This window comes from Syngnathus leptorhynchus, chromosome 7 (genome assembly GCF_054491065.1).
Source record: "Syngnathus leptorhynchus isolate UIUO chromosome 7, UIUO_Slep, whole genome shotgun sequence".
In the NCBI taxonomy this organism is placed as follows: domain Eukaryota; kingdom Metazoa; phylum Chordata; class Actinopteri; order Syngnathiformes; family Syngnathidae; genus Syngnathus; species Syngnathus leptorhynchus.
The window spans coordinates 5,399,322-5,424,461 of record NC_141201.1 but is presented as its reverse complement, the minus strand read 5'-3'; the positions used below and the strand labels follow the sequence as shown (position 1 = coordinate 5,424,461).

The 25,140-nt window shown below is 42.4% G+C and overlaps 2 protein-coding genes across 9 annotated transcripts in view; one reads left to right on the top strand and one right to left on the bottom strand.

Moving 5' to 3' along the window:
• cbl (Cbl proto-oncogene) overlaps positions 1–25,140 on the bottom strand; it is a 42,965-nt gene that overhangs the window by 5,326 nt on the left and 12,499 nt on the right. For 2 of the 6 annotated variants that reach the window (XR_015066601.1, XR_015066600.1), the window contains exons 11-23: positions 24,143–24,559; positions 23,967–24,055; positions 23,627–23,833; positions 23,457–23,545; positions 23,175–23,375; positions 20,931–22,922; positions 19,736–19,847; positions 17,844–17,958; positions 16,993–17,141; positions 15,607–15,708; positions 10,421–10,517; positions 4,561–4,660; positions 394–487 (exon numbers count right to left, since the gene is read on the bottom strand). Coding sequence is in view for 4 of the 6 variants with exons in the window: in XM_085915564.1 (XP_085771690.1) it covers positions 22,627–22,922; positions 23,175–23,375; positions 23,457–23,545; positions 23,627–23,833; positions 23,967–24,055; positions 24,143–24,559 (1,299 nt within the window). In the remaining 2 variants the exon portion in view is untranslated. Of the gene's footprint in view, positions 1–393; positions 488–4,560; positions 4,661–10,420; positions 10,518–15,606; positions 15,709–16,992; positions 17,142–17,843; positions 17,959–19,735; positions 19,848–20,163; positions 22,923–23,174; positions 23,376–23,456; positions 23,546–23,626; positions 23,834–23,966; positions 24,056–24,142; positions 24,560–25,140 lie in introns of those variants that run through there. The other 4 variants (XM_085915567.1, XM_085915568.1, XM_085915564.1 and 1 more) reach the window with 4 other exon arrangements.
• mcamb (melanoma cell adhesion molecule b) lies at positions 324–18,517 on the top strand. Of its 3 annotated transcripts, XM_085915569.1 has the most exons (18): positions 324–480; positions 11,966–12,090; positions 12,165–12,396; positions 12,659–12,729; positions 12,802–12,886; positions 12,955–13,134; positions 13,313–13,440; positions 13,767–13,902; positions 13,975–14,087; positions 14,261–14,402; positions 14,509–14,636; positions 14,700–14,841; positions 15,245–15,319; positions 15,617–15,676; positions 16,374–16,415; positions 17,020–17,143; positions 17,678–17,786; positions 17,876–18,517. In XM_085915569.1, exons 1-18 carry the CDS (start codon positions 324–326, stop codon positions 17,876–17,878), a joined length of 2,052 nt encoding a protein of 683 aa, XP_085771695.1. In that variant the 3' UTR covers positions 17,879–18,517. The 3 variants fall into 3 exon arrangements, with proteins under 3 accessions (XP_085771695.1, XP_085771696.1, XP_085771697.1); XM_085915570.1 differs by lacking the exon at positions 15,245–15,319 and having other exon boundaries at positions 382–480; XM_085915571.1 differs by lacking the exons at positions 15,245–15,319; positions 15,617–15,676 and having other exon boundaries at positions 382–480.

The window sequence follows — 25,140 nt, the reverse complement described above, 5'->3', positions numbered from 1 at the left end:
TTTCATACTGCGATTCAAACGAACCTGTTTGCTTATTTCTTTATATTAATTTCATTTTGATTTGCTTTCATTTTGACCGTATATTAAAAATAAATTTATACATTTGACTATATATATATATATATATATATATAAATATATATATATATATATGTTGAGAGACAGAAAATTCACCTTCAATATATTTATAGTCAAATGAATGAATTATTATTTCATTTTTGCTCTTGCAACCACCTGCACCCCCCCCTCCCCTCTACATGGGTGCATCCTCCCTCCCTCACTCTCTCCCTCCCTCAATGTGTGTGCGTCTTCAGGCCCACTCCATGCTACTACACCCTCCTCCTCCTCCTCCTCCCTCTCTCACACACACTTTCACACACACATCAGACGGACCTCCACTGTACCGATCAACAAGCATGGACGCACGGCTCTCTGCCTCTCTGCTGGCTGGACTTGTGTTCCTCCTTCACGGCTATACGAGTGAGTGCTGGAAAAAAACAACAATATAACAGTTAAAAGTAACTCATGTGGACATAATAGAGCTTTATAGACATTGAGAAAAAAAAAAGCTGCGGATCAGCTGTTTGCCTGTAGAGAAACTTCTGTGTAAACTACATGAGACTCATCTTCTTGCTTAGATTCAATTTGGGTGAAAAATGAGAGTGAATGCTGCTATGGCTGTGTTTAAAGTATGTAAAAAAAAAAATTGGGGCACATGTTTAGAGTTGTAAAATTGTTTTAACTTTTTTCAAACAGAATGACTTCAAGTAATGCATTTTTACAGCACATCATATTTCGCTGCGTTGTTTTTTTAATTCTAAAATTTTAAATATCACTGGCACGTGATTGGGCAGGTCAACTATAAGAGGATGTTGAGCTCACTGTATAAAGACGCTCACATAAGGTGGTTGCGTATTTTTAGCCCTCCACAGAAGTTCTCTGCTTCCGGTCAGCTCCTGTCTGACCGTGCCAATATATTCCTCTTTCATATCAGTTGAAGAAGTTCTCAGCGTACATTGGGATACATGCTTTAATGAATTATTTACTCGACCGGAGGAAAAGTCAAGGTTTCTTGCTCACATTATATGGGAAGCAAAAGGTTGTTTATTTTTAGAGCAGCGTGGCTCGGAATACGGTGTTAACGACTACTGTGCGGCTTGGTTTGTGTCGTTGATGGACGTGTTTGTGCGTCACATGCCATGGATGCTCATGCGGCCTCCGCCCATCCCGGACCTTTCCTCTCGTTCAGGGTCGGACTTCCCTCTGGTTTCTTTGTCTTTGGCCACCTTTCCCTACCTCCTCCATGCGCATTGTGTTTGTTCATCTTCCGTTTCAGGTCAGCCTGACCATTGTTCACAGGCTCTTACAAGTCACCTCCCTTGCACTTGGTAGTCATTTCCTGGACCTTGCCTGGCTTGCTTGGGTTCCCTGGTAACACCTGGACTGATTTGTTTTATTATATTGAGTCATGTTATGCCAAGGAATTGTGTTGAAGGGCGATGAGGTTGTTCATTTAGTTTTACCACCATCTTGTGGGACCTAAAGGCAATCCTAAAGCTTTTGGGGATGTCAATTATTTGTTTTGAAAATTTGGTTGTTGTTGATTTGTGAGAGAAACATGAGTGGCCCATCTTTTGTCTCTACCATGACATCAGAGGAAAAACAGCCGGGGTGCTGAAGCGGAGCAGCGACCGAGGACATGTTCACTTCCTGTGACATGGGCCAATCAAGCAAAGGGGCCAAAGAGCAGCAGCTCATGTAAAGGGCCCCGCTGTCTGCTCTACAACTGCGACAATAAACGGCTTTGTTCGGTCGCATGAAAAATGGGGGCTCGACAGATCTGGCTGGATGAGCAGCACAGCAGAACGGTTACCAGTCCATGAATTCCGATTTTTCCAGAACATTTACACACGGTTTACGTGAGACGCTTTCACTTGTGACCCTTCTTGGGAAAAGTCGTGTGGAGGTCTTTAGTTCATGTTCTTGAACATAAAAGACACTGGAACTGTCTTTTACAGTATTTTTTCCTGGGAACTCTCTCAAAGCAGACTTTTTTTTTTCTTGAAGAAGAAGAAAACTAAAGGTATTTTGTAGTCAACTATAATGTGATAAAAGTCAAGTCAAAGCTGACTAATCAATTAATATTTCTTTGACACAGTCTAGCGGACGCCAACTTTTTGGGACGATAGAAAAATTACATTGCACCTTTATCTGAATCTATTTTTTTTTTTAGAAAACAGGTAAATGTGATATGAATAAAGTTCTTATTAGCACACAGTTGTCGTCCGTGCATTTTTTGGACATACTTTTTTTGCAATTACGAATGGCGCCCCCAGTTCCCACCAAATGTCCCGTGGTCCCGCTTGTATGAATATTTGATGATCAGAATAGCTGAAGCTAACAAAGCTAATTGCTATTCACGACCCCAACCATCTTATTTTTGTACACTTAGCGACCCGCTAACATTTTGTCAAATCGGTTCAACCGCAACTCCACACAACACTCAGCTTTATTCATCTTTTTTATTTTTTTATTCTAGTATGAAGAAGCTCCACTTTAACTGTGCTTTGCTATCACTCTTGGTAGCGTTTCCATAAAGGCCTTTCTTCTGGGCTCTGATTGGCTACAATAGTGACAGAGTTAGGCCTCCCCTTGCTTTGGCATCCATTTGATCATCTGCTTTTAAAAATACCTTTCCATACATAGCTTTCAATTCTCTTCTGTTGCTCTACGCTTTCTGTTTTTCCTGACTCCCAGAAATGAATTGTGGATGAATACCGTTCATAGCAGTGGCTAAATATAAAATGTCTTATTACTTTCAGGCATTTTAATCGGGGGATAAAGTCAGAGTCTTTTCAGTCACACCACGTGCGATTGAGTAATTGGGCCTATTACGGTACGCTTTCAGGCATCCGTCGAGCAGATTCTTGTCTGCGTGCTAAACAAAATGTGTCTTTATTCAGAGTGAGCTTTAACCCGTGTTGATGTGATCTAAGCATCCTGATTGCAACACTGTAACTCACATGGAGCCACATCAGTCTCACCTTTAAAGGGCAGACATTCCCAGAATAGTGAAAGGAAAGACATGATAACGTCTGACCAAAGAGTATTCGCAAAGTGTTGATTTTTCCAAACAGAACTATTATTTGCTCCTCTAGAAAGTGTTGTCGCAGACCACCTGCAAGCCAAAGGTTTCCTTTTACAGTCTGATGCTTCTATCGATGTGAATACTGTCCATTATCACCATTACCGGGTTCAATACTGAGCAGCGCTGGCGGCTGATTGGTGGACGCAGCTGCTTCCAGGACTTTGTGCTGTTGTCATCACTCAGCCGCGGTCGTCCTATTATTGTGTACGCACCAAGCACGTCGAGCTTTTAAACAATTCCAGTCTCGATGAATGACATATTTACGGAAACGCTTGTTTTACAGTGGGAGGAAGGAAGTTGCAAGTGTGTTTTGTCTTACTTAACAATTCAAATTTCAATACTTCTTAGAACTGACGGCAAGAAGACCGCGCTGTTTAAATGGAAGACCTATGATAACGTTGCAAAATGTTTGAAATGTTGACACCAACCATGCAAGCATAGTCACAATTATCAATGTCCAAATTCAAAATTTGAACAGATCCTTAAAAAAAATATCAGGTTCTTTTTAACGCTAATAATGATTATTTTTTGGGGGGGTTGAATCGCCACTTTGCAATAAATATAAAATACATATGTGGAAGTGTGTGAGGGTGGTGATTATTTGAATGCATTGCTCCATCTGTATAAAGCGGATTAAAGGTTGCTGGGCCTGGCTGATACCACTTAAATCTCCAAGATGAGAGCAACAGCTGCACACACCTGGTGACTGCACAATGCCGAGAACACACATTTGTTCACGTTTCGACCGATCATGAAATCCCACTCGAGTCATACTTTGTTAACAAAGATTGTCACTCAAGTTGATGTATTGTGACCAAGGTGACTTGTATTTTACTGTACCTAAAAGTGAAACACAACTGAACTGTAATGAAAACCTTACTTCACTTAAAAAATTTACAACCACTAAGGAGAGCTTCTCACGTTTCTCGTATTACATTTTGCCAATCACTGCGCTACTCCAACACAAGGCCACCTGCTTTGGACGTCTTGAATGACACCTTGGATGCTGTGTTAGCGCGAGCTAGCATCTCCGTATCTGTACACGTTACTGTCTAGGGTACCAAAAGTAAAATAACGGGACAATGTTTGTCAGACTTTATAATAACAGACAGACTCTGTTAGTGTTCGTCATGTAGATTATCGCAAAACAATATGTTTCTATCTGGCGTTTTATCTCCTTCCTGCAGCTAAATGACTGTAGATAAAAGCATGTTTTGTTTGTTTTGTGTGGAAATGTTACCACAAGACTAAAAATGAATGGAGATTCTAATCCTGCTCTTTGTTGTTTGGACTTCAAGTTCATTGGTCACAAAGGTGACTGTAAATGACATTTCAGAGCTTGTCTTGTCAAAAACACAAACAGGATGAAGTTCTATGGTGTCTGCAGATTCTTTGCGGGTGAATGAGGGTACCTTTTGAAACGGGGGGGAAAGGCAGGATGTCTCCTGACAGTTTTGCATTCAGAGAGTTCTTTAGTTGTTTAGCGTGGTTGGCACCGAGCTTGGGTCTCCTCTGAAAACAAAAGAAATGCGTAATTACAAAGTCTAATAATAACGATAATAAAGATTCAAATAATTGAAGACTTTGGTGAGATGTTTGTGGTGCGAGATGCTAAAATGTGCACAACTGACTCGTTACCTGGTCACATTGTATGAGACATCCTGTCCTACAGCTCCCCTAGTGGTCGAGAATGATAACCTACTTTATAGTGCACAATATATGTAGCCACCCAATTGTGTATCTACCTTTCTATCCCTAAATTTCCATCAACAAGACAATATAAATGACAAAATACGAACACAAATGGATTTGCCAAGTGCCAACATATTTGGATTCTCTTAACATTGTTTGTGCAAGCTCCAGATCAGGTTCTCCGTTTCCAACGATATCAATGTGCTTTTTGTTCCCAGCACGGGTCAAAGTTGACTTTATAGCTCCGAGGGGAGCCAGTTGTTCCCGCTTGTCATTCACACTGACGCCGGTGCCACACGGACGCTCGGCTTTCACAAATGATGAACATTCCTGGACACTGCATGGGGTGTGAAGTAACAAATGTAGTGGGCATTCCCAAGGAGAATGCTAAGGGTGTGCACACGGAGGAGTGCTTGCCGGACATGTGCTATAGTTGTAATGTGTGCCAGGGTGAACCCATAGCTTCAAAGTCTGCAGGGATAGATTCCTACAAAATAAGAACAAGCGCTATGAAAATGGATGGTCGGATGGGTAAATAATAGTAAGTGTAAGATCTTTGGAAAAATATGATTTGATCAGAAAATGCAGTGCGTGAACAATGAAAGTAGGGACATTAGTGGAAGGCAAGGATGAGTGAGTTAAATTGAAGTTTATAGTGTGATATATAATCCAATATATTTATATGGGTGATTGGCTTTAGTAGCGACACGACTAAAAAAAGTTAAAAAACCAAAAAAAGTCTGCAGACATGAGCCTGCAGACCATCAACCAGACATAACAGTGTAAGGGAAACGTGATCCAAGACTCTTTTAGATGGTCCAGATGGCCGGACTTACACCATCCAGTATGCACTTAAGCGTTTTCCTGAGAACATTTTATAGCAGTCAGAACCCTCAAAACAGGCAGACAGATTTTATTTTTTGCAAAGAAGAAAGCAAATACGTGGCGGCCATTGTGTACGTTATCACGACGTGGAGACAATGTGTCAGGAAGTATGCCGCTGAGGCAATAGTGACCGATTCAATATCTCGGATACATTCCAGTTCTCCCTTTTGGGAATAAGCAATATTAAAAAAAAAAAGCTGTTTTGGAGTTTTTGTTTTGAACGTGGCAGTTACAGTTAGAGAGGCTCCAAATTGATACGTGAGGGGGTCCTGAGGGAGACACACGTGGAGACGGGAGTCCTGTCAGGAGGGTTTGCATCTCTGCTTAATAATGGATGTTGTTTCCCTGAAATAATGCTCCTAATGCCCATTACAATGCTTTTAACCTAATGCAGCCAAGCGGGCCGCAGCCACGGGCCGTGCGTCGACTCCACAGAGTCAACTCGTGTGGCTTTGCCTTGTTTAGTTACATGACGTTATTTGGAGCACTTAACAGTCATGGTTTGGGCTCTTCTCCATAAACATTAAATTCCAGACCACCACCACTTTTTCTTTTTATCTTATTTTCTGATGTTTTGTGTCTCAATGAAGGCGTTTCAATTTGGTGCTAAATCAAGTCAAGTCAAGTCAAGTTTATTTGTATAGCCCTAAATCACAAGCAGTCTCAAATCAAACCCGGATCACTTTGGTGAGGTTATGCCGTACTGCTTAAAATAGTTTTTAATGATTTTTTAATTGGTTTTGATTTCATTGACACGACTGAAGTGCCCAGTAAGTAGAAACAGCTGATGCGGCGCTCAAGGGATCGTTGTTTTCATTTCACTGTTTCGAGTCACATGACGTGTTTAGTATCAAACTAGTTCCGACAAGACACTTAGCAACCGAGGTCAACTTAATGACTCGCAATCATTTATTCATAGTCTTTATGATCCTTCTATCGTGATATTTTGGTGGCAAAAAGTTGATCTAAATTTAGACCTGATCAGACCATGCCTAAATGTTGGCGGACTGAAGGTCTAACATGATTTTAATAAATTTGATTGGACCTCTGCTGACATATTAAAGTTGTCATCCTACCATTTGATCATCAAAGCTGATGAAAACACCAACGCATAAGTCAGTGAAACAATCTCACGGTAAAAGTCCATCTATAGCTGTCATTTTCGACAGGCAAGGAATTTGCGCTCTCATACTTGTAAAGCCAAGTCATGGAACATCTCCACCACATCAGCCCCGTCCGAGAATATCGTCCCTGTTGGCCTTTCCCATACTTTTGAGCAATTTGTGTTATTTTACCTCGGCCTTCTCCGAAACGGGCTTGTACGGGGACTGCGTTGTACAGTTTGGGACGTGGGAAAAAGGATGGAGTGGGCGTTTGTACCATCATGTGAACAGGCATGAGGAAGTGCCTCACTGAGATGCAATCAGACAAAAAAAAAAAAAAACACACACACACATGCTTACAAACGCAAGTCGGCATACATTTGAGGCTAATTTATCTTTTTTGAGAAAGTTTTGGATCTGGACGTGGGAATAGTTTACGTAATGTCAAAAGTCAATGCGTTTACATTTTTTGTGTATGTGTGTGGGAAACAAATTGGCTATTAAAAGCAAAGGTCATTTTAGGATTTGGGGATTTGAGTTTAAAAACAAAACAATACCCTAATTAGGATAATAAAAAAAAAAGTTGCAAAAATCAAAACCCCAATCGTCTTTATCGGCCAATGTTGGAGGTCTTCTGAGGTCTCTTGCATCCCACGAATGGTGAGAAAGATTTGTCAGTATTGTACTAGCAAAAACATAAATTCTGTGTTATGTCAACACTCATCGCCCTGGTGTTGTCAGACTTGTGACCACCCGCACCCCTCCTGCAGGACAAATTGGAGTCTGGCGAGCCAGCATCAGCACGAGCCGATCTCCACGGCAGGTGGTTTGTTGAAACCCAATATGGAGTCGGATCTCTGTCAGAAACAAGAGAAGGAACGCGCTTCCCTCCTTCCATTCTTTGCTGTTGTGTGGTCCGCTCTTATTATCGCCACTTTATTTACATTCTCTGCATCCTTGCTTATCCTGACAATGAATGGAAATCCCGGCATGTTTTCGTAAGCAAAGGTTTCTGCCAGGTCGGTGTGACGACTCCATCTTTTGCTGAGGAATCACGAGAATGCAAAGTTCACCATATATCTGTTTCTGTCCATCTCTTTGTGTCCATACACCAGGAAATACATGTCACACTGTTAGCCACGTCTCATTTAAGCCTGGGTTGGGTCCGCCATCTTGACCAAAAAATCTTGATGTAGTTCTATGAGAGTTTCAAACCATGCAAATCCACCCATTGTTTTCTATACCGCTCATCCTGTTCAGTCTTACATTGAGGTCAAAGCCAATCCCGAGGGACCCCACCCCACTCGGAACGGCAGTAAGTCATCAGACTTGGACTTGTTCACACGCCAGCTGCACGAACAACCACGGCACTAGCGATGGGTGGAAAGCAAATCCTTAACGCTTTCTTTACGTTAGGTTCAAAACTCTTATTGCAGTTGGCTCATTAGCATGCGACAGTTATCAAGACATTTCCTCCATCCAGAGTCCAGTTACAAGATATGATTTATGAATATGATGATAGGCTAAGTTGTCCCATCTTCACTTGAGTTGCTAAGTCCAAATACCAACAAACATGGTTGTCAAGGGGGTTTTTAGGGAAGCCCCTCACTCCTCACGCCAAACCACAAGCGTCTGACGTACGAAGCAGATGTCATTGAGCGGTCATTGTCGTGTAAATGTAGTCTTAAACACTCAGTAGACAATAAGAGGGAAAAATATAGATTCATTACTTTACAGAATATTTATGCAACAATATGGAGCAGTGGGCGGGTTTTGGTGTGTGTGTGTGTGTGTGTGTGTATACTGGTTTTAAATGTCCCGGGATGCGTCACAAAGCTTTAATGTGATTGATGAATGTGTGACAAGGCCTTTAGTGTCTATGATTTCAAGACTTTCCCAGCGCATTCTTGTGAGTCGTTCGCTCAGTGGGGTGGAGCGAAACTAAGTGGGGGCTACTGTTGTGGCACTAGATCTTCGTGAGATGGAGTGCGGGGGCCGACCAGTAATTCAAGACCAGCCTCATTTGTTACGTCCTCTGTAATCCTGCTTTTTATGGCTACGGGAAGTATTTGGTATTGATACATATTAATTTCTCTTAATACTTATGACTTCCAGAGCAGTGACTCTAGTTCCGCTATGGCATGCAGACCTCTTGACATTTGCACCCCTCCTCCAGATATTCCAAGTGCTCCACTGACAGATTTGTCAAATAAAGGTCCATGAAGTCAACATATTGCTTGTTCACACACCAACCATCTTTTCCGTCTTCATCTTTGCACGTTCATCTGTTAACATCCAGAAATTTCTCAAGACTACACCGATTTCCCATGCTCCCCTTCTCTCTGTCTCATGTCCTGATGTGAGGGCTTCTATTCCTGGCATGAGTTGGGTCAGCGCGCTGTCAGGCTGCAGTATCATGTAAGCAAACAAGCTTGATAGGCCATTGTTATTCTTAGATGTGACAGGACTGGAAACATGTCGCAGATCTCTTGTCGCTGGTGCCAAGTGACGCGCATGGCGGATTGGAATAAGATCCTGGAGTTATTTAGAAGCTAATTAGACTCCCCTTGTGTTTCGGCCCAATGTAATCACCAACCAAGGCGATTACCTTTTGAGTTTATAACAACACACTCTCACGTCATACTTGATGGCTTAGTTGAGGGCAAACAATGACAATGCTGCACTGCTATGTAAATATTAATATGCTACCTTTGATTAAATACCCTTGGATGGAAGAAGAGATTCCATTAACACACCGCTTTTGTCCACATATCAAGACAAAATTGTTCCCTTGAAACAATTCTACATTGATAAAGGCTTAAAAAGGTATTTCTTGCCTTATGGAGTATTTTGTCCGCGATAAAACACTTGTAAATGGTATTTTTTCAGTATGAGATGTTCGCAACTGGATGGACGTCAAGTTGGACAAGAGTTATCGTTCATAACTCAAGAGTATAGTCTGTGTTGGATTGCCAGCTCACGTTAAGGTCTGTTGGAAGCGGCCATCTTTGTTTTGGGCGGGCTGCCAATGGCGAAAGTGGGATTTGCCAGCTAAACGGTGAACAGTAGCTTTCATGAAGCGTAACTCCAAACAGATGGAAACTTTTGAACAAGCAAACAGCAAATCTCAACAAGCTCACTGTTCCATATGTGTGGACCCGTCTTTAACAAAAACTCCCAAGATCAATTGCGGTTATCTTGTGTGTCAATAACACATTCAGCAAATAAAATTGCTGTCTCTGAATCGGAAAATGTGTGAAAATGACTTTGCTGGCAAGAAAAGCAACATCCTCTCTCAAGTGGAAGCTCAATGCTTTTCTGTCATACTGACTTAGGACTATTATCGTCGACTGCTCTCAATCGATTTTGCGGCCTTATGTAGTGCCAGCTTCTCCTCATTCGATGCACTGCACATAAAATACAAGTGACATTTAACACAGTCTCCCATGAATAGACCTTCAATGGTGAGCTGTATCAGGTAGAGGAAGTGGGGCAGAATGTTGCTGGGGGGCGGGGGGGTGAGTCAGCATTGTCCTTCCATGGCTAATGGATAGGAAATGTCTACCTACGAGATTTTAATTGGATCTCTTACCCGTCCAGCTCCATTAGGTCCCGAATGGCAACACACAGCAGAGCGACGGCAAGGTGGGGGTGTCCATAATGGAGATGGGCGCATTGTTTAAGTCGCTCTGTAACAAAACAAAGCATTAAAGAACTAAACATAGCATAAAAAGTCAGCAAATGTGTGTTTGGTGGACTTTATTCTAGTGGTTGAAGGTCGGGTGATATTTTGCTTGAACTTGTACTTGTGAGCCGAAAATCAGGAAACCTGGTTCATGTGCTTGTTTGAAATCTTCTGTCCTTGACAGACAGATAATCTTTGGACTAAAACCTTGCTCCAAGCTCACAGCGAGAAGTTATCAAACAAACACGGGGCCGCCTGGCTTTCACATGTAAACACGAGACGAAATGGGAGCATGTGAGCATTTTATTACCTTCAGAGTCACTTGGAGGCCAATTCCAAAAGAGGAAGGGATCCCGTTGTGGGGAAAGGTCAATGCAAGACTTGATCAATGATATGTAAGGTTATGTTGTACTAGGAATGAATGTACTGTATTTATTAGCTCCAACCACAACCATTTTTATGATGACAATAAATGATGAGCCAAGCCATCAATTATGAGTCTATTTGCCACATAAACCAAACATTCTCGCTTCATGTTAAAAAGAAATCAAATTCTTATGTCAGTGGGAAATTTAGGCATCATGTGACATCGGAATTTCATAACTTCACAATTTAGTAGACATCGAAATTAAAGGCCAACAGAATTATTCATTTTGTGGTCTGGTGGGTATTAATATTGTCAAAACATCAGAAAAAAGTCAGAATATCTATTACAAGAAAAAAAAAAGTGTCAAAATTATGGTTTGTTTAAAACACTGGAGGGGGGAAGATGGTCATCATAATAAAAAAATATTCATTTATTCTAAAAATAAAAATTTCATTGTAATTCTTTGAATTTTTTGGCTGGCCAAAATTCGGCATTTGAAATGACAAAATACTGTTCGCTTTTCAAAATTTTACAGTATTATTCCAAAATGAAATAAATGATCATTTTCCTTGAAAATGTTTCACACAATTCTCCATCATGACAAAATAACTTCTTCCATTTCTAAATTTGAAACTTTTTACATCCTGTTGGTATTCCTATCCTCAATTTTGAGCTCAGGTGTTTCCACTCATTAGATCCTGAGGTCTTTGTGGACATGTGCTGCACATTTGAAGGATGCATGACATCATATCAAGCTCAGAAAGAGAAAACCAGTTGTCCCTCAAAGGCAGTCTGGGAGGGAACAGTGGGAGCACTGTGCCGGGTAAAATGAGCCTTTCTTCCTGCCAGAGGGTGACATAGTGGAATGCAGCACATTCATGTGGACATGGGTGGGCGCCTCATTCTCGTCATAGCGACTCTTCTTTGTGTTTACGTTGACATGGTGTTGAGCCACAAGTGTTTCACTCTACTTTGCCCACAAGAACAATTCTCCACTTCTCATTGCACCACTATGTTTTAGTTTGCCACGACCGCTTTTCCGTAAAACTGCAATGTAAAGGCTTCTTCTATTCTCTATCTGTTAGCATGGGCGGTGGTGGAGGTGAACATGGAGGACAGAGTGGAGGTTTTCAGAGGAGACACAGCTCAGATCACCTGCATGTTCACCTCAGATGACGGAATTGGCGGTTTGACCATACAGTGGTTCTATGTGAGTTTCCCGACCTCACACGTAAAGTTGAAAATATGCTATCATTGTACAATAACATCAATTCCTATCTCCAGGTGTTGAGAACGGGAGAGAAGCAGAAGATCTACTATCAGGACGCCACTATGCAATTGGTGGACCGAAACACGCAGTTCACGGACCGTATCATGGTCAACGTGACGGCGGCCACCGGTGAGGTGGTGTTGACCATCGCCAACGTGCGAGTTATAGACCAGCTGGAGTTCATCTGCCTCATCAAGAGTTTGACCGACGGTGTCTCCGAGGGACGTACCAAATTACTGGTGTTCGGTAAGACGTAAGACGGAGCTTCTTTGGGAAAGCCGTCATGAATTATGGGCTTCTTGTTCCTAGGGCTGAATCATTTTGTAAAATATATTTTAATTGCAATTTTATCCTTTAATATTGCGATTGCAATTTAATAGGTGATTAAGTCACATTAAAAGATGTAAATAAATCTTTGTTTTGATGTTTCATGATATAAATAAATTCCTAAAATATATTTCAAAAATTCTTTGAAACAAATTATCGATTGAGTTGTTTTATTACACAGAAAGACCGGATTTCCCAACCATAGAGGGAGTGCAGACGGGTATCTTTGTCGATGAAAACGCACTGTCCAAGGTAACGCTGTTTTCCGTATTACTAAATGATGACATCATCATCAGAATTGATCCCATTTCTACTATTTTCCAGATTGGCTCATGCGAGGTCAAAAATGGCTTCCCCAAGCCAAAAATTACGTGGTACCGAAACAACGCTCCGTTACTAGTTAGCGACGGTGAGACACGACTGTGATGAACCTCAGCTCAGTTGCACCGGGTCACGTTCCGTGCGTTGTTTTTGCAGTGGTGAATGTAGCTGCCAGCACCACCACTGAGTCCAGCGGTTTATTTTCCGTGAGGAGTGAGTTGAGCATGAAGGTGATGAAGGAGGACAAAGATGCTCAGTTCTACTGCGAGGTCACCTACCTCGTTCCAGGAGGAACCAGAATGACCGAGACCAACCCCATTAATATCACCGTGTACTGTGAGCCTCACCCTAACCCAACGCACCAACATCTTTTCACACAAAGATGTGACGTATCAAATGCATCTAACAACCTGGATTCGATTTGAATTAAACCCGCCATTTGCTTTTTAAAATAAAAAATAGATTTCCGATAATGACATTTCACCTCTGATCCCGTTTCTGTATTGCGTTTCAGACCCGTCCACTGCTGTCAACGTGTGGGTGGAGTCACCAAAAGGAAAAATTAAAGAGGGCGATTCAATTATATTTAATTGCCAAGGCAACGGTAATATGCCATCCTCTGTTTACGTCAAGCACGGAAACGTAAGCAACTATTCTTATTTCTTCCATACAGAGTTGCCTTGAGATATAAGTGACTCAACTTTTAGGGAGGTATAAGCTACGGATCAGTCAATTGTTTCAAGAAATTTCTGCAACCTGAATTTTGAGAAACTCTATCGGCTAATAATTAGCATCTATGTATTGTTGATAAGCAACAAATACATGCGACATATGTAGACAAACCATTTTCTCAGTTGAGCAGAGAGGGGAGGGGTGAGCACTTACTGTATCTCAAGGCACTACTGTAAACTACTCACTTAAATTGTCCAGCATTCTTATTGACATATCTTTTCAATTGCTTTTAATAGGAAGAATATGTAGTGGAGTCCAACATGCTTGTGCTGAAAAATGTGACCCGCCTCCAGAGTGGAGATTATGAGTGTATCTCAATGGACATGAACACCTATGAGGAACTCTCAGGGAACACAACTGTGTTTGTTAACTGTATGTCTCCTGCTAATAAAGTTTGCTTCACCGCCGCTACCACTCTTGATTCTTTTCCCCTTGCGTACGCAGACCTCGACCCCGCCGTGGTGCTGCCCAGTTACGTGGAGATAGCTCAAGGCACGGAGTGGACAGTCACCTGCAACGCCCTGTCTTCTCTACAGACGCACACAGCTTGGTTCAAGGTCTTTGTCATCTTAACATGATCCGGTCCTCACCGCTGTGTGTGGTTTTCGTTGCCGTAACGACCGTGACGCGGAGCTAGGAAAGCGTTACCCAACGAATTCGGAATCTTTGAAATGACAATGACTTCTTATTGATCCTAAAAGTGATACAAATCAATGATGTTGACTTTTAGGATGGACAAGAGGTGTCGACGGGCCACATTTTAATGTTGAAGGATGCCACCTTTGACACTGCTGGGACGTACAAATGTGTGGTGAGCGTTCCTGAAATTGATGGCATGGAGAAGATGGCCACCCTTCAAGTCCATGTAAAAGGTGGATTATTATTTCAATCTAGATATTGAGTTACTAATTGTTGAAAAAAAAAAAAGTCAATCATTTGAGACAAACTAACTTTTCGGTGGGATTACTCGCTGTTCAGGTGCCCCAGAGATTATGAAACCAGAACACACAGACATCGAGGAGAGTGTGTCCAGCACAGTGGACCTGAATTGCCATGTACGAGGGTTCCCGGCTCCAAGCGTTATCTGGACCACCCCTGATGGAAAGGTATCACTGACGATTGTCCTTCAATTCTGAAATGGAATCTGAATGATTGCTATATCACTCCAGATCCTGGAGACCACATCCCAAACCGAGACGGAGGACGGCGTCCACAGCATAGTGAGCGTGGAGGTCACATCAGACCTCACCGCCTTCTGTAACGCCTCCAACGAGTACGGCGCTGACGCGTTGGCATACAACATCAAAGCCAGTGAGTTCCTGTCTGGCTTTTGCATTCTCCTATTAGGCTCGAGCATCTTGCCACTTCTGAGAGTGATGACATCCGTTCACAATGTTCCCCAACAGATTACGATATGATCATATCTATTCCAACTGATCCAAATCACTCGATTTACGACATGATACACTCGACATCGGCTACAATTATCGACTGGACATATTTGACATATTCAACAATGACACATCCGCCACATTTAGCTGAGACTTGCTTGAGCCCCCCCCCCCTCCTCTCGATGTTCCCGTGGTCTGTGTCACATCCGTTATTTGTGTTTAGACTGTGTTAACGTGTTTACGTGTCACTATTGTTGTGTCCCGCCCCCTTCCCCCACCACCATTTAATATGTTGTGACCACCCCTCTTGCACCTTACTCCAGTTGTACACACCACAGCAGCAGCTACTACCACTAGCACAAGCACCAATGGCACAAGCACTCTTTCCTCTTCCACAGGTAAGGCTACAAGCATTCTTTGCCTGGCTCCTTATAGCTGCAACATCACATATTTAAACTCACTTGGTGTCAGGAAAATGACAGTACTTAGTAGATACACGTTCTGTTTACAGTTCCTCATAGAGCCTTGAGACCCCCCCCCCCCCCCCCCTTCTGTGTTCCTCTGGTGTGTGTCACATCCGTTATTTGTGTTTAGGCTGTGCTAATGTGTTGATTGTGTGTCACCATTGTTGTGGCCTCCTCCCGTGTGTGTTCAAATGTTGTGACGTCCGCTGTGTGCCTCTTACCTTATTACAGTTGTACACATCACAGCAGCAGCTCCCACCACACGCACAAGCACTCTTTCTTCTTCCACAGGTAAGGTCAAAGTCTCAGCATCATCTGCCTCACTGCGTATATCGAAAACATTTACACAACATGGTGAAGGTCCGATGTGAAATGTGCGTGTTTAGTATGTGAAGTTAATAGTTTGTAAGATGGTCTTCAAAGTGTGGTATGAGTGCCACAAGTGGTTCTCTTGAGAGGAACAATTGAAGTTAATCTTGAAGAACTATTTGTGTTGAAACTTTTAGGTTGTTTTTTTTCGGTTTATTCAACTTTTATATGTAATCCATTTAATTCAGTTATTATTTTCATAAAATACATGTATAAGGATGCAAAATTAGTACAAAGCTATGACGATATGGGCTAAGGCTAGTTAGAAAACTTGCATGCCTCTCGTGGGACTGTAAGGAAGCAGCTGAAATTCTCTGGTGCCTCCTCAAGTCTAGTTAGTTGTGCTAAAGCATTCCAGACATTTCCAGGCCTCTCAGATGAAAAAAGTTTCCTGGTTTCTGTTTCTTACCAAGTGTCACTTTAATGACATTACGCAGGAGAGCTGTGCGACTGACTGCCATCACACGTTCACGCCGGATGCTCATATTTCAAATCACTTCATACTATATTCAATGTGTTGGGATATATGTGTGTGTGTGTGTGTGTGGCCTGCTAGTTAGAGTTATTCAATTACCCCTTGCTTCCCCACTGATGATTGTACTCATGTGGTTTTTCTCAGTCCAAGCAGCAACTGCTATTCCACCAGAGAAAATCAGGAAAGGTTTGTACAGTATGTTAAGGGTCCACTTTCTGTTCTCTCGCTGGCTCTCCTGACCGGGGGTGTCAAATCCAGGTCCAGAAAGTCAAAAACACGTGCTTCTAATTAATGGGCAGGTAAACCAGTGAGCTCTTGGTTTATCTGTGGGCTAGGTTGATGAGAAGCCAAACCGTGGCAGGGGTTTTCCATCCTGGACCTGGATTTGACACTTCTGCTCCTGCCAAATGAATGCCACCATTCCCAGCATGCATCAGCACACTTTACCTCTCCTCCACTTCAGAATGGTTGTACCTTCTTTTTCTCTCTAGGTTGCCAGGTTTCATTTTTTTTCCCCTCCAAATAAGTTGGACTGTAGATCTTTTTATGTTTGTAAACAATAAGCACCATGTAACTTTTGGGTGGCAGAAAAGTAAAATAAAAAATGCATTAAAATAAAACACCAGCCCAGAAGCAGATGTGACATGACAGTGAAAAGGTCTATCCTGAGGCAAGATCCCTCCACGCTGCAGCATGCTGCACAGTCGGCCTCCTCCCACCATGCACCTGACCCCACAGCCCTTCATTTTCCACCAACGCTGACCTTGTTTCTTTGCATCTTCACCACCAGAGAGCAACGGCGTAATCATTGTCGTCATCATCATCTGCATCCTGCTGCTGGCCATCTTGGGGAGCGTGCTCTACTTCCTCTACAAGAAAGGAAAGATCTGCGGCCGCTCCGGCAAGCAGGACCTGTAAGTACACATTATGATCAGTCAACACTGTTTTTGTTTCCTTGCCCAGGGTGAACATCTTTATTTTGTTACCTTTTTTTGTATTTCTGTCCATTCATTTCATTTTTAGTGTTACACATTGTGCTTTTAAAACCAGTTGTTGTTTTTTGCCTTAGGAAAGTCCACTTAGCTTAATGCTAACAAACAATGGAAAAGGCCATTAACATACAGGCAGCTAGCTTTGATAGTTGTGATCTTGTAAGAAACGAATATTAAAACAAATAGTGGAGCAACACATGTAGACAGATAATATATGAGAAATGGCGCAAATTACACTCTTACCCTGACACTTGCAGCAGGTGTCTATTCGCTTTGGCTGTATAATACTGCCCCCTAGTGGCAAAAGCGGGTACACCAGGACTTGCAGCACAATAAATTGAATTGCAGCATTCAGTCTAAATTGTTACATTCAATTTGTGGTTTAACTCAGTTTTTTTTTTTTTTAAAAACATCATATAGGAATAGATGCTTTTCAACCTCTTTTGTGTCCTGTAGCACCAAAGAAAAATCCAGCAAAGACAACATTGTGGTGGAAATGAAGAGCGACAACGAAGACGCCGTTCTCCTCGGGGTGAACGGAGAGAAACTCCCCTCCAGCAACCAGGTAAACATCTACCCCGTGCGACACCAGTAAAAGACTTCCAGTCCTCCACGCACTCACCATATCTCTTCCAACTTGCTTGTCCTGTGGAGTAAACAACGGTGAGGAGGAAGCCACCGCTGCCACCCGACGACACTCGCTGATGGCTCCCAGCTTCCACCGCAGCCTCTTTTCTCTGTCAATCAAAAAGTGTCTGAGATGATCACACTGGGCTTGCAAACGCAACACTGTTTGAATGAGGCTGTCCGTTTTGTATGTTGCTGAAACACCGTTGAGCAGGGACTATTTTTTTATTGCCGAACAATCACTATAGAGCTACCCGAACAATCTCTTCCTCCAGTGTACATATTGTCATCCGTGTATATATATTTCCTTATTTAAAGTGTATTGATTATGAAGAGCAGAGACGGCCGTTCTGCAAAAGTCCGTACACTGAAAAAATCTTTTGTGTATATGTCACAACCCAAAACATATTTTTGCTTTTTAGTGCTTAAATCGTCTAATCGACATTCTCCCTTAAATCTCTGAAGCTAACGTCTTCACACCTCCACTCTCTGGGATATATTTTTGCAAACCTGTTATAAATTATTCTAGATTTCACATCATAGGATTAACATCTAGTGTTATTGTTCCTTCACATTCGGAATACTGCATGTGTGTGTTCAAGCTTTACAAATAGTAAACTATTAGGCCAAAGAGATTACGTCCGGAGCTTTGAATATATATAAATATATATGCAACCCCCCCCCAAAAAAATCACGTTCTACTGTTACGACATGAAGCACGGTGATGGTTTGTTTTTTTTGTTTTTTTTAGTGCACTGATTTCTCTGTGGTCTCCACTTGTGTTTGTTGAATGTGAAACTTATTTGTGTGATGTGAAAATGAAAGCTTATCTAGTGACTGCATAGTTGTCCTCTCTGTGACGGACAGCAGGCTTGTCTATGAAATAGTATTCATGTGTTCAGTGAATATTTAAGCAGAAAAAGCCAAAGTGACACAATCTCTACCCATGTGAAGCCTTCTTTTTTCAGTTCACTCATTCACTGCCAGCCCAGTTAAAATGCATCTTTTGACGATTACAACCGTTAATGGCAGTGAATGGGTTACGGTTTTGAAGAAAACAATAGTGTGGCCTTTGTATTTGCAAACAAAGAATAAAAGAGATGATTTTGATACTTTTTTTTTTTTTTTTAAGCGTGATGGGAGAATAGCTCTCACATTGTCCGGAAATGGAGTTTGCCAGTATACTTTGTCATTTAATGGAGAAAATATCGCATCTTCCGAGTTGTAAAGATGTTTTGGTGCCTTGTGACATTCTGGTATTTGGATCATGATACTGTACAGTCCTGCTACTACTTGTGCAGTTCTGTTGATGAAACGCTCAAGTTGTTTTATGAACGTCCATTACTCACGTTTTTTTTTTTTTATCAGTTGTTTACGTATGCCCTTTAAATCACTAGAGACATGAAATGTAAAGTGATGCCTTTTCAAATCATTTTTTAAAAATTCTACTGAATAAAAATACTGTTGAAGGGAGTGTTCATTGTTTTAAATGAATTTATAACTCTAACCCAATTCAATTATGGAGGATCTGTATGCCGTACTGACAGAACAGTTTCAGTTTTAGCATCCAAAATAAAGAAAGGTTTAATTTATATATTTTTGAAAATATTCTTGTATTTAAAAGTGCTGCTTTTAGCATACAAATTCTAGTGGTTTTATTTATTTTATATTATTTATGGGTTTTTTTTGTACTGCACTTTGAAGGCACTATATATTCTCGACTAGTTTTTTCTATTTTTTTTTTTTGCATGAACTCTTCACAGAAAATGCATATTTTCCTTAATTACACTTTATGTAATGCTTCAATTATCCCAAATGAATTTAGGATTTTAACAATATGACAAAACAATATGTTTGTCTGATTTATGTAACCGCTTCTGTACTTACATTGAGCTTGTCCGTTGCTTTGTCCTCTTGGGGAACTTTCAAGCCAATTTGCTGCTTTTTAAATACTGATTATGTATTTAGCACATGCTCATTAGTTATATGTCTTGTCAATCTGCCAGGAGAAAAAAAGATTAAAAGAACAGGTTAGGACATATACAAACAAAAGTACTGACACTTGACCTTATGTGAAAATTGGAATTTGGATAACGTTTGCATATTTTTCCTGTTCTCCTGCTTCTTTTTATTCCAATTGTCCCGTGAGTGCAAATATTCTAAATGCCACCATTTGACCCGAAGGAGGACAAACGTTCCAGAAACCGGATGGTGTCGGGTTGCAATAATTAGGTCAACACAGTGTCTTTAAATTACACATAAAAATTACACCAAAATACCTTTAGAGTTGTCAACTGAGCACAACAATCTCAACATTTCTCCTGCTTACAATTTTATTAACAGCACTGTGCAGTCTTCCAAAGTGATATGATCTTTGAAAACAAGGATGAATTTTAACCAATGCCTTTTTTCTTTTCTTTTTTCTCAAAACGGCTGTTGTCGACGAGGTTACGTGAAACCACAGCATCCTGTGGGTGGACCCATTTCGATAAAGCATGACTTTGGAGGTGCAGAGAAAACAGCCTTTCGGGATGTGCTTAGTCTTTTTTCGGGGACTAAGACGAAAAGTAAACAGCAGGTGCTCCCGGATGAAGCTCACACACCCAACAATCGCATGCGCACACGCACACAACAAAAAGGCCTCAGTCAATCGTGATCTCCACACAAATGGCACTGCTTTCGACAATTATTCACAGAAGTAAACAAAACATTGTGTTGGGGAGGGGGACAGAATACAGGAATGTAAAATGAGAGCCGACAGCATTCTTGTATGACTGCGAGCGCCTTTAGAGTGACAGTATCAAAGCACAATTTGGTATACTGTGCGAGTACATGAATACACAATTGACACGCTGCCCTGGAAATACGCAAAAAAGTAATGAAGACTCCATTACTTGCCATTCAACACGTTTGTCAAGGCAACTAGGAACATAAAAGCAGAAATGAGGATTGACCGGGTTATCTTAAACCAAAATAAGCTTATTTGCTTTTGGAAAAGCATCAGACACACATTCTTCATATACAACAGGAGTGTGACATCAATGTACCACAAAGCTCGTGTGTGTGTGTTTATTCCAAGTACCTGGAAGCTTCTCTCTACAGAGGCCTGCTGACCTTGGAAAATATTGTGCAAGTTAGAATGACTGAAAGAAACGCAGGGAGGGGGAAAAAGAAAAAAAAGAAAAAGGCTACAAGTGTGACTTCATTGATTCCGACTCAGCGGGTCTGAAAAGTTATTCCTGAGTTATTTTTGGCAAATTGGCCTGCTGCTGACGTCCATCAAAGCCGTGGGGCCCACCTATTACATCATCAGCTATTCCCTTTCTATGACGTGTAACTTTGGACCCTAAAGCCCAATTCTGCTTTGAATTTTGCTTACTGTTGCTATGACGATCTGAAAGAAAGCTACCTCTCCACCCCCCCCCCCCAAAAAAAAAAGGAAAAACACTGCAGAGTTGACAGCTCTCAAGCTGCTTGTACGTTCAAGTATGCTACATTAGCGACTGCAGGAAAACGGCGATACTGTCACTTTAAAGGCAGTTAAACAATATTCACAAACGTACACTTAAGGCTTAATTGTTTAACACTATCATAATAGTAGCAGCAGTGCAGCACTTAATATATTACCAAAATGAAATCAATGACAAAAATTTGTTTGTAATTAAACACCGCACTGAGCTGGAGACCGAAACCTGAACCAGTCGGACGATGTCAAAGATGAAATGAAATAAAAATCAGCCAGCTCAAATCACACAACATAAGCCCATCTGGTACTGCGTGATGGTTAACATTACAATATCAACATTCACTTCAAGCACACATGCTAGCACTCGCACACAGACGCCAGGGTGCTGACCTCAAATAAAACATAAGTTGGGATCAAGAACATGAAAAGAAATTGAGTACCACAGCCGCGTTGGTTTGACAATTTTGGATTGAAGCATTTTTTGTGACGATGTTTAAGATTGAAATGACACAGGAAAGTGGCAGATGTTTCAATGTACAACAAAACAATTTTACTTTACATTTGAAATTTACTCATACCCGCTAAGTAAGGTAATTTGCAACATCTAAAGAAATTCCTGCTAGATGGATTAGCAGAATCTTAGGCTCCCTCTAGTGGTATGCAAGAGAATCATTGCTTGCGCTGTCTTTGACTTTGGAGTTCATTACAGGTCATTTTTAAAAATGGTTTGAAAGAACAATTTGCAACTTCCTTCTGTCATTTTCACTTGACAAATTACAAATTAAATTGGGCCAGAGTTTGAAGAATTGTGGGCTTACATTTCCAACACACGTACAAACACGCAAACGCAGTGGTGCCAATCCGAGTCATCTTCAAGTCAAGCTCGCATTGCCGTTTTGAGCACATGCTTGGCGCTTGTACTAAAAGTGACCCTCGAAGCGGACATCTTTTCACATACTGACTTGTATATATTACACACATTTAATATACATTTAACCATATATTAAACTTTCATATAGACATACATTTTATTCATGAGGTCTTGGTTACATTTTCAGCCAGGCTTCCGAAAGGCGTCCTGTTTTTTTTTTTTTCAACACGGTGGACGCCGAGTCGGGCCTGGCGAGATGCTCTTGTCGCAGTTTTAGAAGGCTGCTGAAAGAGATGCTGCGAGCGCCAGCCAATTAAAAATTCCACGACGGGCCGGTTGGGTCGACAAGCACCAGAGGGGGTCACGCTCCAGGCGACGAGCCACGCCGACCTTTCAAAATAAAAAAGATCAAGCCGAGCCAGGGTGAAATAGCCGAGTGTGCTATGTGAGAATGTGCGCCGTGGAGGGAATGGAGACAAACTCTCGCAAGATGTTCTTGGCCATCTCAATATTGTTCTGTGCAATCATCAATGCTTTCTGGATGTCCTGGTACGAATATCCCTGACTCATGAGATGTTCGATCTCGCTGCTTATGTGAGGATTGACGTCACCTCCCGTCGCTCCGCAACCGGGAGGGCCGTGGACCGGGGGCACGGGGCTGGGTCGGCGCTCAGAGTTGATGCGCCTTGGGAGGGGCTTGGGAGGTCTCTCTGGGGCTTCCACAGGCTCTGAGATGCCTGAAGGAACAAGGAAGACACAGATGGGTGACTACTGACGAGATGTAGCATATAACTGTGAACTAAAAACATTGAGAGCACCCTCAAAAGGGTCGCAACGTATTCTGACTGACACCATAACCAAACCATAACCACCAAAACATTCTTTGGCAGTCATCCCAATAAAATTATTGAAGTGCTCTGGCCAAAATCCAAACTCGCTCGTTCATCGAGTGAAATGTAACCTCGATCGTTAAACTGTAGCAAACTTACAGGCGGCTACGGAGGATGAGCTCGATGAAGAGGATGAAGTTGATGAGGAGGACCCTCCCAGTTCGGAAAAGGTTCGTCGGGTGGGGGGCATCGGCAATTGCGGTTTGGGGAAATCGTAGCCGTCGTCCTCCTCCTCCCCATCTTCGTCTGCGTGCTCCCTGGGGCCGTTCGTCACGGGCAGAGGGGGGAGCTCGGAATAATCTGCATTAGTGGAGATGGGAGGAATGCATCAGAATAGAACTGAGGTCACGTACTTGTGTTTAGTTCTGTCATTTTAGAAACCTGAATCCTGGGCTTGCTGCGGCCTGGCCTGGATGTTGTACATGGCCTCATACATGGGAGGCCCATCCTCCAGTTCGGCTAGTATGGGCCTACCAAGGGAAACAAAAAGCTCCAATAAAGCATCCCCACCATCACGTGACCACGTGTCGCAAGCCATCTTGAATGCGTACCGCGGATTGAAAGCAATGGCTTGAGTCTGCGTCTGAATGGCAAAGACCGACTGAGGCTGCGGGGGCCTCGAAACCGGGGGGCTCTCTCCCATAGGTGGCGCCGCGATGGGGGGCAGGATGGGCCTTGAGGAGGGGATCATGTACTCTGACTCCTCCTCACTGTCACGGGCCTCCTCGCCTGTTGCCGACCTCACGGCTGAAGACTGTCTGGGGAAAAGACAGAGACGTGTTTGTTCCATGACCACGATGCAAGCACTCATCTCACAAATCATCTTTCTCGATGGAAATTTTAACAAAGAACTGAAACGGAAATTAAACTACATAAATGCTAAATAAATACCTGCTTGCCAGTGAGTAGATGGCATTGGCAGAGGATGATGGTTTGACTTTGGGGTTGTCAAAATCTTGTCCGACCACTGAGACAAAGTTCTGAAATGGAAATAGTAGAATCTCAAAACATGAATTAAAAAAGGCAGAAAAATTCCTCTGGTAATTATTTGTTTGTGTGCAAATTACAAGATGGGTGTGGTGTTTTGTAGTGCTAACCAGCTGGTGATCCAAACTGAGGGAGTTATTGTTCTTCTGCGGGTCTGTGCAAAGAGCAGAGGGCAGCGCCAAAGGGAGGGAGTGCCGGTTGGAGAGCTCCCTGACACCTGCACGCATGTCCACACCCACAACAGAGACTTGACCAGACGAGGATGTCGGGGCTTTGGGAACGGGCCGGGAGTTCCAGTCGGCGGCCGGCCGGTTTGGGGGTGCCGGAGGCAATTTATCTCGGGGAGCCTCACCAGGCGTGCAGGGTAGGGGCCGTCTCTGCAAGCGCCCCTCCAAGCACGGGGTGGACGTGTGGGGGCGGTCGGGAGGAGGTGGAGGTGGGAGATCCCTCAGTGCCGGGGGGAGAGGAAGGGGCTTGTCTTTGTGATGAGACGCTGCCTGGAGAGGAAAATCAGAGCCAAATCCAATGAGATTAAACAACTGTTTGAAAAATGAAATAGATCTGTCATAAGCTACTTCAAATGAAGATTGTGGATATTTTCTTTTCAGTAGACTTTATACCAGTAGTGATAACCAAAAGTTTATCGCAAACGATGACAGGGAAAAAAAAAAAAAAAAAAAAAGAAGTGTTGAGCAGTCTGGCTGTTTGTGAGGTAAAACTCTGCAGCAAAGCAACAGAATGTGCCCACTTCCTCTTCACAACACTGCTGTCATTGGCTGACTCAGGGCTGTGAAAACAGTCATCCTACAGCACAATATGGGCCATTTCCTGAAAGCTTAATATCTGTACGAGCCATATTTCGACGTGTAACTGGTGCAAACGACTCACTCCTCGAGTAGAATGGCATTGATTAACTCTGCGGAAAAGGAATCGATTAACAAAAGGGGAGAAAGTGCGGGAATGTTCTGAACTCCTTCACACGTCCGCTGTATGGAGCAGAGCAATGCTAACCGCTAACTCTTGTGTGAATGTCGATGAACTACCCAAAACTGTCTTGTGATGCAATAATAATATGCTG